The sequence below is a fragment of the Zingiber officinale genome, chromosome 1A (genome assembly GCF_018446385.1).
Source record: "Zingiber officinale cultivar Zhangliang chromosome 1A, Zo_v1.1, whole genome shotgun sequence".
Taxonomy (NCBI): domain Eukaryota; kingdom Viridiplantae; phylum Streptophyta; class Magnoliopsida; order Zingiberales; family Zingiberaceae; genus Zingiber; species Zingiber officinale.
In genome coordinates this window covers 102,344,469-102,359,522 of record NC_055987.1, presented here as the reverse complement: position 1 = coordinate 102,359,522, position 15,054 = coordinate 102,344,469, and the positions used below count along the sequence as shown (strand labels likewise).

At 38.0% G+C, this 15,054-nt stretch overlaps 1 protein-coding gene across 1 annotated transcript; it reads left to right on the top strand.

The window, feature by feature from the left end:
* The first annotated feature begins 3,993 nt into the window (after positions 1–3,993).
* LOC122027824 (cold-regulated 413 plasma membrane protein 2-like) lies at positions 3,994–7,109 on the top strand. The gene is made up of 4 exons (XM_042586837.1): positions 3,994–4,214; positions 5,214–5,321; positions 5,957–6,027; positions 6,732–7,109. The coding sequence occupies exons 1-4, from the start codon at positions 4,033–4,035 to the stop codon at positions 6,980–6,982; spliced, it is 612 nt and encodes a 203-aa protein (XP_042442771.1). The 5' UTR covers positions 3,994–4,032; the 3' UTR covers positions 6,983–7,109.
* Positions 7,110–15,054: the final 7,945 nt, after the last annotated feature.

The following is a 15,054-nucleotide window of genomic DNA, read 5'->3' as shown; positions in this document are numbered from 1 at the left end:
AATCATCTAAGCTAATACTTGAAATTAGAGCACTTACAGTGGTTTTGGGTCCTTCAGAAAGGGATACGGATCCGTGGCTTCGCTCGGACTCGGTGTCTGATTCGCTCTCGGTTTCTGAATCGGGCTCTAACTCGGACTCGATTTCAACAACATGTGCTAGTACAGGTAGAGCGAGAAGGCTCGCTTGCTCTTCTTCGTCCGATTCGGATTCATCTGATGACTCGGACCATGTTGCCTTCAGTGCTTTCTTCGTCTTGCTTGTTCCTGCAAATAACGCAACACCTTCCTCGGCCGGACTAGTATTAGTCTGCTCAAATAATTTATTTATTAAAACATGCTTACCTATTTTTGTATCAGGAATACCTTCATGTAACTCAATCAGATTCTCCCACAGCTCCTTGGCACTTGAGAGTGGGCCGGCGCGATTCAGCTCCTTATTCGTTAAGCCACACTGAAGTGTATACGTTGCTTTTGCGTTTGCTTCTAGCTTTTTGATAAGGTTCGCGTCCCAGTTCTCGTACGGTAGTGGCTTGCCGGCGCCGTTAGTTGGCAGTTGAAGCCCGATTTTGACGATCATCCAGACTTCAAAGTGAGTCTGGAGATACGCCTCCATCCGACCCTTCCAATCTCCAAAATCATCTCCGGAGAAGAGCGGTGGGCGAGCAGTGTTGTAGCCTTCTTGATGGGTCATCTTAGAAAGATAATCTCGCAAAATAAACACAATAAAACTTGTTCCAAGACTTAGTCTTGGATTAGTAGTGCGGGAGAGAAATAAAAATAGTAATTCAGGAATTTTGAGAAAAAATAATAAAATATTATTAAAATATTATTAAAATAATAAAAAAATATTACTACAAATTTTTGAAAATGTAATATTTCGCTAATTCCAACCAATGGTGAAAAGATGAAAATTAATTTTTCAAAAACAGTTTTGGAGGGAAAAAACGAAAGGCGTAAGGTTATATTTTTACCCTATACAAACGACAAAGCCATGAAAAATGCTTAAATGATGGTTGCACCAATTCAAAGCGACCCCGCTCTGATACCAATTGTTGGATCGAGACGCGCTAGAGGGGGGGGGGGGGGGGGGAATAGCGCTCGTGACTAATTCGTTTGATTCGTAAAACACTCGAGTAATTAAAACGCAGCGGAAAATAAGAAAGCAAGCACACAGAGACAGGAGGATTTATTTCGTTCGGAGCCTTGATCGACTCCTACTCGAAGGCCCGCGATCCTTGATCGCTTTCCGTGGGCAACAACTATAAGCTCGTAAAAACTATTACAAACTAATTACAATTCAAAGCAGTAAAAAGATTATACTGACAACAAAGGACTAAATCTGAAGCTCCGGGTTGTCGGGGTGTCGTTGCAGCACTTCGGGATCGTCTCGTAGGCAGCTCTTCACAGAAGAAAGCTTAGAATTTGTTGTCCTTTAGCTGCTCCCTCGACCCTTTTTTTATATGACATTCTGGGCGCCTGGATCCCTTCCGGGCGCCTGGAGTGTGACGTGGCTAAGCAACCAGGATGCTCCACGTGGCGAAGTTGCGGCAGGGATAAAACTTGGTCCCGGGCGCCCGGACCTGTTCTGAGCGCTTGGACCTCCGGGCGCCCGGATCTATCCCGGGCGCCCGGACCACCTTTTTCCAGCAGGTTCCTCTCCTACAAAACAAGGTTAGTCCGAGCAAATACCCTGCAAGACAGTGTTAGAATTTGATAAATCATAGTAAAGAAGAACTGACAGTCTTCGGACTGTCCGAATCTGACTTCGGATTTTCAACTGGAAACCCTAGGTCGACCCGACGCCTACTGTTCCCTCTACGGGGAACGCGTCCTCACCTACTCCACTCAGGAGATTTACCTGCTGCCAGTGCGATCCTCCAGATCGACTAGACTTTTGCTCAGCACTCAACGCTTCCGGACTTTCTGCTGGACATCCGCTTCCCGGCTAGTCCAGTCTTTTACCTGGTTCGCGACACCAGGACTTTCCACCTCGGGTTACCACCCCCTAGGACTTTTGCCTGAAGCCATTGACCTGCCAAGCCTTTCCGCATAGGGTTACCACCCCCTATGACCTAGAGTTACCACCCCCTAGGGTTTTCCCTTTGCCTAACCGCAGCTAGGACTTTTCTCCACCTAGGGTTACCACCCCCTAGGACCTAAGGTTACCACCCCCTAGGATTTTCACCTGCCTAACCGCAGTTAGGACTTTCCTGAAACACTCATTCAACATGTTAGATAACAACAACCCTTAACTTTGAATCCTTTGCCATTATCAAAACTCAGGTTCGATCGTCGGATGCTTCCCGCACCAACACCTTGAACATTGGAGTGTCAGGGACTGGGACAGTTCGATCGCTGTCTGTAGGTAGCATTGACCAGAAACCTTCAGACGATTCGGTCAACATAGAAGATAGCTCATCACACTCTCCTTCCTTTGGGTCATGATAATTCAGTCAGTATTTCAGTTACATCATTCTAGTCATTCCATCTTATCAGTTTCCGAACACGATCAACAACTATGAATTATAGTTGCTATAACTACCGTACTCATTATAAAATCATAAGTACTATAATATTATAATATTATGACAACTATAAATATTATGACAACTATAATTCCAAGCTGCTACATTGGGACTTATCGTCTTCATATAATTAGTTGATGGTACTGGATATTAGGGGAATAGTTGAGTAATTACACATGTTGCTAGGTTGCTGATTAGGTGGGGTGTCGTGTTGGCCTAGGGATGGATTGGCGGAGGCGCTGGGGGCGAGTGAATCACCTTTTGTCACATGATTAGGTGGGGGTGTCTTTGATTAAAAAAAGAAAAAAAAAAGAATGCTGATAAATATTCGGAAAAAATAGGAACCTTTTAATTTTTGCACTTTTTAGTACAAATATCAAATTTAGTTCAAGAAAATTAATTTGATTAAGATTCTTGGGAACTAATTGTTAATTAGCTTTCAGTTAATTTATTTACATGTAACTTTCAATCAGCGATTGCAAACCGAATTATAACACTGACATCGGACCAAAAAATTCAATTTGCTTTCGATTCGATTAACTTTTCAGATCGAAATGTTTAAATTAAGTTATATTTTTTTTATGCAAAATTGATAAATGAAAATTCCATATATTTATATAAAAAAAATGAAAGTGAGTTGTATGTTTCAGAAAATGTGTCCTTTCTTAGGACAACTCGACAAAATAATTTTAAAAGAGTTTAAATAATGAGTGACGGGCTCAAATCCCCATCATTTTTTATTTGTTTTTTTTTTCATTTTAACCGATTCCATCTTATAAAAAAGATTTTACTAAAGAAAGTCGTTGGGATTGTCTGATCTCTTATTCTTAGCCTATTCTTATTGCTACCCGTTTTAAATGCAATAAGCAAGCATGAATCATCACAAATAAATAAATAAATATATAGTAAACATATCTTATAATAATTATACTATCGACAACTCAATATTTTTTTCTCATTTTTATTAGTTAATGGTTCAAAATGATACACGAAGTAGCACTTACGTAGACAATTGAATCATCCATTTAAAAAAAATATATTTTATAATTTTATTTTAAAAAATAATCAATATTTTAAAAATTGTCAGCATTTCTAAATTTATGAGTTCCACAGCTTTTTTAGGAGATAAATTTATGATTTTCACCTGATTAAAACTAATTTATACAATAAAAAAAATAAAACGACAAGCTAATTTGTAAAATATATTTTTTACACTTGGAAGTTTGATTTCATATAAAAATTTGAAGAAAAAAAAAGGTTTAGAATATTTGATAGTTATAAATTATGAGGTGTGTATTAAAGATTGTGAAAACAAGGGGCTCTTTTGGAAAATATCCAACTATGTGATGCCGTCAGGTAGCTTAATGCGTCTCTTGCGGATTCCACGTGTCCCACGTCGCTTTCGTACCTTTCTGTCTTTCCTCCTTTCTTCTGATCTTATATAGAACCGCCTCATCGATGGATGGGGAATACCCAAGGGACCGAGAGAGAGAGGCAGAGAGTGTCAATGGTGAAGAGTGCTTACCTGAAAATGAAGACGGACTACTCCAACAGCATCGGAGAAGATCTGATCCAGTCGGATCTGAAGGAGCTCGGCATCGCCGCCCGGAAGCTCGCCAACCATGCCCTAATGCTGGGTAGCGGCTTCGGCACCGGCTTCCTCAAGTTCCTCGCTTTCTTCGCCGCCATGTTAGTCCCCTTCGATACCATCTATTCTTAATTTGTTTCCCGTCTTTTATATCCCTCAATCTCGATTCTTCCTCGAACATGTCAGAGAATAGAATGAGTGAGTGAGAACCGAAAAGACTTTTTTTTTTTTTTTTTGGCTTGGTTCGATCTCTGATTGCTTGATCTTGAAGCCATAGAGAAATTCGTCGTCTCTCTGGATCACGCATCTTACTTGTTCAGTCGTTTCTAAAGGCGCCGATGATTGCTTTGCCTTCCGTATTTTGATTTCTCTTTCTTTTCTTTTCTTTTTTACCATAACTTTGGCCGGCGAACTAAAGCCATCATTATGGTGGTTTCTTTTACGTTATGAAAAGTGACAGAGGCCGTGGGACTGCTACAACGATTTGGTCACTCACAAACATTCCATATTTAAGTTTTTTCATACGGATGCCAAATGAGATCCCCTTCCAGTCAGAATGATGGATCCGTTCCTTATATCATTAAAGACGCATAAGAATATTCTCTGAATTTCTTTAGTATTTGATAGCTGATCTTTGTTTACCTGTGCGGCTTAAAATCTGATGCTAGCACGAATTTTGGGATTTTTTTTATTATTATTTTTTAAATTGAGCATGTTACTACGATGGATTCAGTCAACTTTAGGTTGTGGCATCTCTTTTGCTATGACATCTGTTAGGAAAGCACTTGATAAGCTATTCAAGGATGAGTATGATATCTAATCACCTACAAGAACAGTCTCTTTCTTAGTCCTAACTCCTAAGCTGTGGTATATACTAGATATATAGCAATATCCTTTCTCCTAAATGATTGTAGATTGTGTATTGAGGGAGCCGAGTTTATTTAGTCAGACGTTTCCTCGATTCTGAGTTTTAGACTACTTCGTTATTTAGTGACTTAGTAGCTATAAACCATAATTGTCTCTACTCTCTACCGGTGAAGTGTTTTCTCCCAATACACGCCTTTCAGCTTAAACGATCTTCATTTTTGTTTCTTGTGCAGATATTTGTTGATACTGGATCGCACTAATTGGAGGACAAACATGTTGACTTCACTTTTAATTCCATATATCTTCCTGAGCCTTCCATCAGTTATATTTTCATTTCTGAGGTGAGCACTAGGGAATTAAGTAAACATTACTATGACATTGCAAATATTGTCTTTGTTGCATTTATTCCATATTGAAAAAAGTTGAATACAGGCTCTGGTTTCCTTTTGACGATGTTGAAGAATTTAACTCTCATTAGATATGTTGACTGATAAATTGACTAATAATTTTACTGATGCATTCACTAATTATTTTCATTTAGTAATTTAAGAACATTTTAGTCCTTGATTTTTTTTCTATTTCAGCCGTGTCTTATTGTACATATGAAAAATAACTCAAATGTTCATGAGCAAGTTTGACAATCAAACCGATATGCAAGCAATTCATTTAGCTAGATTGAAGCAACTGTTAAAGATTTTGAAGATTTTTTTTTAGGCTTTAGGCTTTTTAAGCTGACCAAGATTAATGTTAGCTTCTCGGTGCTCATGAACAAAGCAGTGATTATTCTGAACTCATCATGTTAGGAAAATTTGAAATTTCAGATGGACATAGGAAATCCCTTCATCACGGCCTTAAATTGTCTTTGTTTTGTGTTTTCCAGTTTTTTGTATAGACATGATATTGGGACTTCATATTGGTTACTTGTTGTCTATTTTTTCTGTTCTTTGTATTGCTTTATCTTTGCAATATTTCACAGAGGGGAATTCGGGAAGTGGGTTGCATTTATTGCTGTAGTTTTGCGCCTTTTCTTTCCACGACACTTCCCTGGTATGTGTTCTCTCCAGTGTTGCTAAGGCAACTTGCATTCTTGCATCTATATTTTCACATTCTGAGTCGACTAATCAAACACAACATACATGCTTAACTGAGCCAAATATATTCCCATTTTCAAAGAAAGGCTCACTACATTCATATGCTATAGTTTTGCTTACATTCTCTCTGCTACACATAGTTTTGCTTATTACCATTGCATTAACTTAGATGTATTAGAAATTAATATTGATTGGCTTTTCGTTCATTCCCTAAAAACCATCCTAATCTTGTAAATTAAATGTAAGAATCTGGACAAACAATCCATTTAGGGTTCCTCTTTGTTGTTGATTCTATTTTGGTATCCAATGCAGTCCTGTAAGAATCTAGACAAACGATCCATCTATGATTGCTATTTTGGTATTAAATGCAATTCGAAGTACCAAAAATTTGAAACATGACCAAAATTTGGTATCTTCCCGAGTTCCTTGTACGCGGTCTAGTAGGCGAAATGCCATCTCAATCACCATATGCAAATGGAAGAAAACAGAATTTAACAGATGATGAACTGCTCCCTAGGGCGAAGGCAAAAGTAAACAAAATTTATAGAATTGTAAATTTATGTCGTTCTGCATCTTGAATGAATCCTGTTCTCATTTTTACCCGATATCATTTAAACCATGGCTCAGACCTGATCGCTTTCTTTGTTTCTCGCCGTGTAGATTGGCTGGAGATGCCCGGCGCGCTGATCCTTCTCGTGGTGGTTGCCCCTGGATTCTTTGCCAACACGATAAGAGGCCATGTCGCGGGCCTCTTCATATGCCTCATCATTGGTTGTTACCTGCTTCAGCAACACATCCGAGCATCAGGTGGCTTCAGGAACTCATTCACCAAGAGCCATGGCATCTCAAACAGCATAGGCATCATTCTTCTCTTTGTTTACCCGGTGTGGGCCTTAATCCTTGAATTGTAGGCATTCCTATTGCCATTATGATCTTTAAGGCCATTTCATTTTCTGGTGTTGTAAGACTTTCTTGATTGTAAGGTGGTGATTGATCTCAGTGAACTCTTAGTCAACTAATAAAGTTTAATTTTATATATTTGTCAGGTTAGTTAAGCTGGTGTTCATATATAGTTAATCACAAAATACCACTGCGATAATTTTTCCAGTCCTTTCGGTATTTGTTTCAGTATATTGTGCCTTACAACATCTTTTAATAATTGATCTCGCTGTGGTTTTCATGGATTACTGTGACTCAATTAATTTTTTTTATAGGAACATCAATAAGATTAAGTATATATACGTACCATTTTAATATGCATCTTCCCTAAGTAAAATGTATGCCAATTATAATTTTTTTTTGCTTTGTCCAGTACATAAAGGATAAATAGTGAAAGTTATAATGCAAGGGAATGATGGTGGTAATTGGTAAGTGATGTCTACTTAGGTGCATTTAAATATTTAAATGTGACTTTGTCTATAGATTTGACATTTGAGCGATCATAAAGTGAGCCTAAGACATCTACTCAGGGGATTGGATTTGAGTGAGTATGAACCTAAGCCATTGCGAAGCGTGTAAATATTTCACCATGTAGGATTCGGGAGTAAAAGATGATATTCTTTATTTTAAGTGGTTCAATATTATTATTAGTATAAAATAAAGGTATTTTATTTAAATATACCGATTCTTTATATGAAAAAAAATTTAGATGCTCAATAAAATATTTTATATCAGTTAAAAATTGATCATATATTGAAATAAACATTTCATAAAGACAACTCTCTACAATTGTGAGCATAGGCTACGAACACAAAGGGTCGTAAAAGGCAATTAAATGCTAGACTTTAGACATGTCCCAAAAGCTTGAGGATTTGGTGAATCTAAATGGAATGGAGAACAAAAGGTTTAAATTTTTGAATTGGTGGCATTTGTTTGTGCTGTAGGAATAAAAATCTGAATGAATTTAATAGTAAATTGGGATGAGAATGAGTATCATTATTTCAATATAATGTTTTGTTAGTTTAATATTCTGGAATGAGAATCAACTGAAATTTTAAAAATGCCCTTGAAGATCATCATCTGTTCACATCCTCCTTCCTAAAAAATACCCTCTCGTCTCTCAAAAAATACTCTCTTCATCCACATCCACCTCGACTATTTCGACGAGGAGAAGCTTCACAAGATTATTATCTGGGCCAAATTATGACCTTAAACACTATCATCGACACAGCAAATATATCAACGAATCTAATTGGTTGGAAGTTGAAAAAACTCTACTTTTAGAATGAAATATCTAACCTAAGGAGAGATGAGTTTCATTCATTTCCAAAAATTTGGACTTCATTCTAATATTTCATTCTCATTTCCATTAACCAAACACAACAAAAAAGAATTATTTTAATTCTCCATTCTCATCCCCCTAAACTAAACATCACCTTAAATTTTTGGATCCTAAAGTAAGGCATTTTAGTAAATTTTACCTTTGTCCAACTGACTTGGCTAATAATGTAAATTTTTAATCTCCACTTGCAAGGAATGAGACAATGAGTGAAAATATCTTAAGAATGTTGACTGTTTGGATGAACTTTTATAAATATTTCTTGATTTACCTTGGTAACTAGATTGATCATTCCAGAATTTATTGGTTTGAAAAATTAGATATATGACGTCAACTAAAAAAATTAAAAATATGTACTACTTGATCTAAATTTTGAATATGCCCTATATTGAGGGGTATTTTGTCATGTTCAATATTTATCAGACCAACACCCAAGGGGTACGTTATCAGTTTCTTAATTAGTCATGGTAATTTGGTGGTATAATCATGCCCTATATATGATTTTGATGCATTTAGTAAAAGTTTAAAATTAAATTCATATTGTGGTACTTGTATATTTGTGGGTCACGTTGTAGGACAAATAAGAGACGTCCAAGTACGCGAAGGTCGACTGAATATTTAGTAGAATTTTTGTAGATAGATTTAAAAATCTTATAGAAGCTAATAGACAAGAAATATATGAAACTGAGGGCTCTTAACAATTAAATTTTTTTTGATATATTGACGTCGACCTAATACTTACACACAAAATGTCTCAAAGGTAAATCATGACAAGTGACCTATAGAGGATGCTTGATGAGTTATCGATATTATACATAATGATGGATTCAAAAATTTAAATATGGAGGGATGATCATAATTTGAACAACGGATGATATCTTTTATCTCCGTCAGTACTGAAATCCTATAATACTATGGGTTGCATCGCCGGTAAAAGGGGATGATCGTCGATGCCGCCGGCAAGGGGGCCGACCGTCGATACCATCAACAAGGAGGGTGATCGCCGATATCGCCGGCAAGAGGGGCGACCGATATGCCGCCCCAATGACTTACTCACTTTAAAAATATAAAGCAAAGCACTTCAAATGGAACATACAAAAATATATAACTATAAACACTAATTTCCACATTCATTTCTTAGCGTGCTTCCATTATCAATTTTATTTTTTACTTTTTAATTAAAAGTCTTTACCTCAATGCTTCATATTTTACAAGTCTTCACTATATTTATTATCATTTATAAAAAATTTATAAAAAGTTTTTCTACTTTTAGAAAATTTCTGAGAAGAAAAATAGTGATTTTTTTCTGAGTTGACTCATTTGTTTTTTTTTTATCTAGATGTTTAAGTTTTAGGTCTAACTAATTTTGAATATGAATGACTTAGCTTCACATAACGGCCATCAAGTAAATCTAAAAGCAGGCACGAATGACTCCTCATCTAAGCACTAATGTCTCAAAATTTTTATTTTGCTTAAGGAAAATATCTAATATTGGTGTGAGTATTTAGAAAACTAGGTACGTATCTTACCATTACATCAGGACTCGAGGACGGGATGAATTACCTTATGAATCCCAATATGCATGTGGATTAAGAATTTGAAATTTTGGTAATATGAATTATTTGAGTATTTCTGTTTGTTGCTTTATTTTTTTTTATCACATTTAATATTTCTATTGTGCTAATAATTAAAATCACTTGATATTTCCTTATGCTTATAATTTTAAAAAATATTTATCATTTTCATTGTGTTTATTATCTAAACATTTAAAAAAAAAATATTTTACTATTCATCCTCTCTTCCTCCCCTAATGTCACACATACATGATTTCACTTGTCTCCTTAGGACGATCTAATGTCTAACGTATAAAATAATACCACCATAAGGTTTGAAGTTCGAATCTTGGCATAACCGAGGTAAACTCCTCCCTCATGCGTCTGTCACTATTCCAAATTAAGGTTAGTAGCCACCCGTGATTACTTCCTCCGTGTTGACTTTGGGACGGTTTGACAGAGACACTTGGGGCGAGCGTAGTCACCTTTTGCTACCATACATACATGATTTCACTTTTAAAACATAGTCAAATTGATCACCATGATACGGCGAATAATGTAAGGCCTCCGAGTCATGTCAAAGTTAAGAAGGCCGACTGACATGACAGTCAAAGTTAAGGAGCGCCAACACTCGATGCCAATGCGTATAATTGCCCCGACCGAGAGGTCATCCGACTGGACTTTGGGCCAGTCTAACCCCAAGCACCTCATTATTGATAAAACTCTAAGCCAAGTCAGTGCCATCCAAAGCAAGGTCCCCTTCATCACTCGAGGTTAACACGGTTAACTTGCTTAGTCGAGTAAGCTAAGTTGATCGAACCTACAGTCCAGTTGAGCAGACTAGGCACTCAGTCCGATTGAATTCTGGACCAAACAAAGAGGTCGAGTGATGGATGAATCCCTAATAACATTCCTTAAATATGACTTGTTTGCTCTTATAAGCAATAGTCGATTGGACAACAGGAGGAACTCGGTCGATTTGCTAGTTAAGCATATTAAGAGCCCCTCAACCTAATGACCTCACATTCTTTTTTGGCATTTTATACCACAGATGACAGAGAATGTTCCATGTGCAAGTTGTACATTAGAAGGTTCCCTTATGACAAATGCAAAGATTGTGAGTTTATTTTAGGAAATGTGTCACGACATCTTTATGATATGTCCTTTTCTAGAAACACTTTGAGATTCATGCATAAACTAACATTAACACTATAAACAGATATCTCCATCTTCAGGTGTAGGTACACTTACATTACGTGAGGCTACGTAATTCTATGCATCTATTTCTACTGTTCATCACCTTGGACTAGATCACTGACTTGAGCATTGGAGTGCTTGCGCCGGGGGCTCCTTCCCTGGCCCGATTGCTAACTCTCTTTTTGATACACAAGAGTCCTTTGCAGTTGTTCCTTGCAGCGAGGAGTCCTCATTCAGTCAACATCAAAGCCACTAACCCAGCGAGCCATCTTCCCCGCTTTCAGACAGAATCATATTTAACATCGTCTATGGAAACTTTGCCTTCATCTGAAACGTGAAGATGGACGAAACTGGACAACTTACTACAGTAACTTTGTCACAAGAAGATTTAGAATTGTTAATAGTGTTAGTTAGAGCCCTAGAGCCAATCATTTGATGATTATTGTATGGACTCATTGTATCATATTTCTTATGTATATAAAGTATTTGTTTATGGTTATTATACTTACTTGTATTGGTGTCAAATAACTAAGTATAATAGCGTCCTTGAGTAGAAGATTCTTACCTATATCAATCAATTGGTTGAATCGATAGTGAGATGATATAGGGAACACTACTCTTAATCATTCCTAGTCAAGTATTAACATTCAGGGACAATGTTAATGCGACGAGACTAGCATGTAGGTCAATTTGATGACTTGATTTCACAAGTCATGTATATAGGGATATCAAGTTGACACATGGGTATGCATTGGAGAATGTATACTGAATGACCCGCCATGAGAAAGTATCATGGATCGTTATATGAGTGTCATATATTTTCTCATATGGCTATTAGTATGACTATTAGTCCTTGGACCTGAAGTCACCATGGGTCCTTACCTAAGGAGTTACATACTTTGGCTTCGTCAAACGTCACCCGTAACTGGGTGGACTATAAAGGCGATTACTGGGTATGTAACGAATTTTACGGAGGGATGTGAGTAATGAAGATGGGATCTATCCCTCCTATATGACGGGAGTGATATCATTATTCTTGATAGAGTGAGACCACTAAGTGCATGACCATGTCCAAATGAGTCAATATGAGATGTTGAGCTCATTTGATTGAGTGAGTCTACTTGGGATTCAAGATTTAGATTGATTAGAGGATGACACTGTCTATGCCTCATATTGATCAATTTAGATGTCAAGGATATAAGGACACTTGTCATATATTGTGAGGGGTCACAATTAGTAGTCACAAGGTGATGTTGGATCTCAACATTCTTGTAACTTGGGTAGTAATGATGTGTTGTTAGATACCGCTCATTACTTATGCTTCTAAATGAGTTTAGTGTTGGGACCGAAATGTAGCTAGAGGGGGGGGGGGGTGAATAGCTCGTCGCATGCTCGTGGTCGGCGTTGCTTGTTTCTTCAAAGATGTGCAACGGAAATATACAAGAAACAACACACACAATGCTAACAAGTAGATTTACTTGGTATCCACCTCCAAAGGAGATTACTAGTCCAAGGATCCACACACTCACACATACCTCTACTAATAAACACTCCTTTTCGGTAACTACCGAAGGCGGAGAAGCCCTATAAGTTCACACTACAAGAAGAAAGGGAAAGGATACATAAATACAAGCAAAAGCTTACAATGAGTATAGAAAACCCTAACCCTAGCTTTCTTCCTCTTGCTGTAGATCCGCCTCTTGACTTGGAAAAAAACCTCCAAGAGCTTTAAGAGCTGGCGGTGAGAACCCTATGGAGAAGCTCTGTGATTGCTGGTGAAGATCGGGAGAAGTGGCCGAGAGTTCTACCGAAGGAATCGCATGCGTGCAGCCTTTATCTGCGCCAACGGTCTGATCCTGATCGATTAGATTGCTCCCAATCGATCGGGGAGGCTTTGGATCAATCGGTCGATCGATCCAGAGCGCCTCTGTACTCTGTGGTAAATGCCTGGATCGATCGGCTAATCGATCCAGCCTTTATCGCGTAAAAACGCGCCACCCCAATCAATCCACTGATCGATTGGGGTTTTTGGATCGATCGATCGATCGATCCAGAGACGTTCTGTGCGCTCTGTGACTTGCCCACTCGAGGCTTGTCGCGAGGACCTTCCCAATCGATTGGCCGATCGATTAGGCATCAGCCAATCGATCGGCTGATCGATCCAGACATTGGTTTTTGCCCAAAACCAAGTCTCAAGCCCCCAAACCAACATCCGGTCAATCCATGACCTGTTGGTTCATCATGCCTAGCATCTGGTCACCCTTGACCTGCTAGGACTCCCTCACCAAGTGTCCGGTCAATCCCTTTGACCCACTTGGACTTTTCGTCATCATGCCAAGTATCCGTCACTCCCTTGACTTACTTGGATGTTCACCAGATGTCTGGTCAGCCTTGATCCATCTGGATTTTCCCTTATCTGGCTTCACTCACCAGGACTTTCAACCTGCCTAGCTTCACTTACTAGATCTTTCACCTGACTTCAACCAACCTGATCAGACCCTGATCAGAGGGGAATTGCACCAAACAATCTCCCCAAATGAACAACTGCACCTACACTTGTCCATATCATCGAAGTCTTGTATTGTCAAACATCAAAACCCAAACCAAGACTCAAGCTTGGTCAACCTTGACCTAAGGGATATTGCACCAACAATCTCCCCCTTTTTGATGTTTAACAATACCTCATTTAAGTTAGGCTAATTCTCATAGTCTCAACTTCCTTCATGCCACTTGGTAATGAAGGTGTAAGTTAAACCCTACATTCTCCCATTAAGAAGGCAAACTCCCTCTTAGATAATGAAGGCCTAACTTAAACCCTATATTTGGCACATATCAACAAATTCACTTGTTGACAACTCTCCCCTTTGAGACTCTCCCCCTGAAGAGTTGCTCATCATTGTTCACGACTTCACTCATTGTGATCAACACGATAATGGAAGTCCCATACCTTTCATTTATCCTTAACCCTACATTCTCCCCCAATGTAGACAAATGCCCAACCTTGAGCATTTATAACTTAAACAATGAAGATATCCACTCTCCATTGTAAACCAATGCTCAACCTTGAGCATCTTTCACTAAGGAAGGTTAACCACCTTCCACGGTGTATGAAAATTTAGTTTTCATGTCCTTAAAGAGTAACTCCTCCTAAAGACATGCACGTAACTTCTGTCATTGCACCAACAATGACTTGGAATCCCTAAACCTTTAGGAAACCCAAAATTAGAAGTTTTGAGGTTCAACAATTCAATATTGAAACCAAACCTCAACCTAAACTTCTACCTAGTCTCCCTTAACCAATCCATCCTTGTTTTAACCTGAAAACACCCTTTTCAAGTATACAAATATATTTTGAGGGATTAGGAATGGTTTCCTAGACTAAACAAGAGTCAAACCACTGAAAATCAGCTTTCCCAGTTGAAATCAGGTTCCCCAATCGATTGGAGTTGGGTCCCAATCGATTACACTGCCTTGAATCGATCCACTGATCGATTCAGCTAGTCTGGATCGATCGACTGATCGATCCAGCGAGTTTCTGCTCGTGAGAATGACCTTCTCAATCGATTGGTTGATCGATTGAGGCACTCCAATCGATTGGGTGATCGATTGGGTGATCGATTGGAGACCTGGAATTGCTGAAATTCAATTTCAGCCAATTTCAGAAACTCATAGAAAATTCTACAAAATTCTAAAAATCATAAAAATCGTTGTAGACATTATTTAGGGCATATAGTATCATGGAAAAATAGTTTTCTAAGAAAATACTTCATATTTTCAAAGATTGACACAAACTTGAAAACTTATAAAAACTTTAGTGTTTTCTTCAAGTTTCTGCTCAACTATTCAATGATGATTACTATCAAAAGATAGCCTTCACCAAGGTTTTCCAAAAGCATTTTAAAATGATTTTCAAAACCAATATCCAACCATGTTCCTTGGGCTCAATGCACATGAC

What these genes read in the sequence shown, in the direction of transcription:
- LOC122027824 (XM_042586837.1), top strand. Translation starts at nt 4,033, where the DNA reads ATGGTGAAGAGTGCTTACCTGAAAATGAAGACGGACTACTCCAACAGC. An exon ending in GTTATATTTTCATTTCTGAG is followed by an intron (nt 5,322 to 5,956) that starts GTGAGCACTAGG and finishes AATATTTCACAG; the next exon opens with AGGGGAATTCGGGAAGTGGG. An exon ending in CTTTCCACGACACTTCCCTG is followed by an intron (nt 6,028 to 6,731) that starts GTATGTGTTCTC and finishes CTCGCCGTGTAG; the next exon opens with ATTGGCTGGAGATGCCCGGC.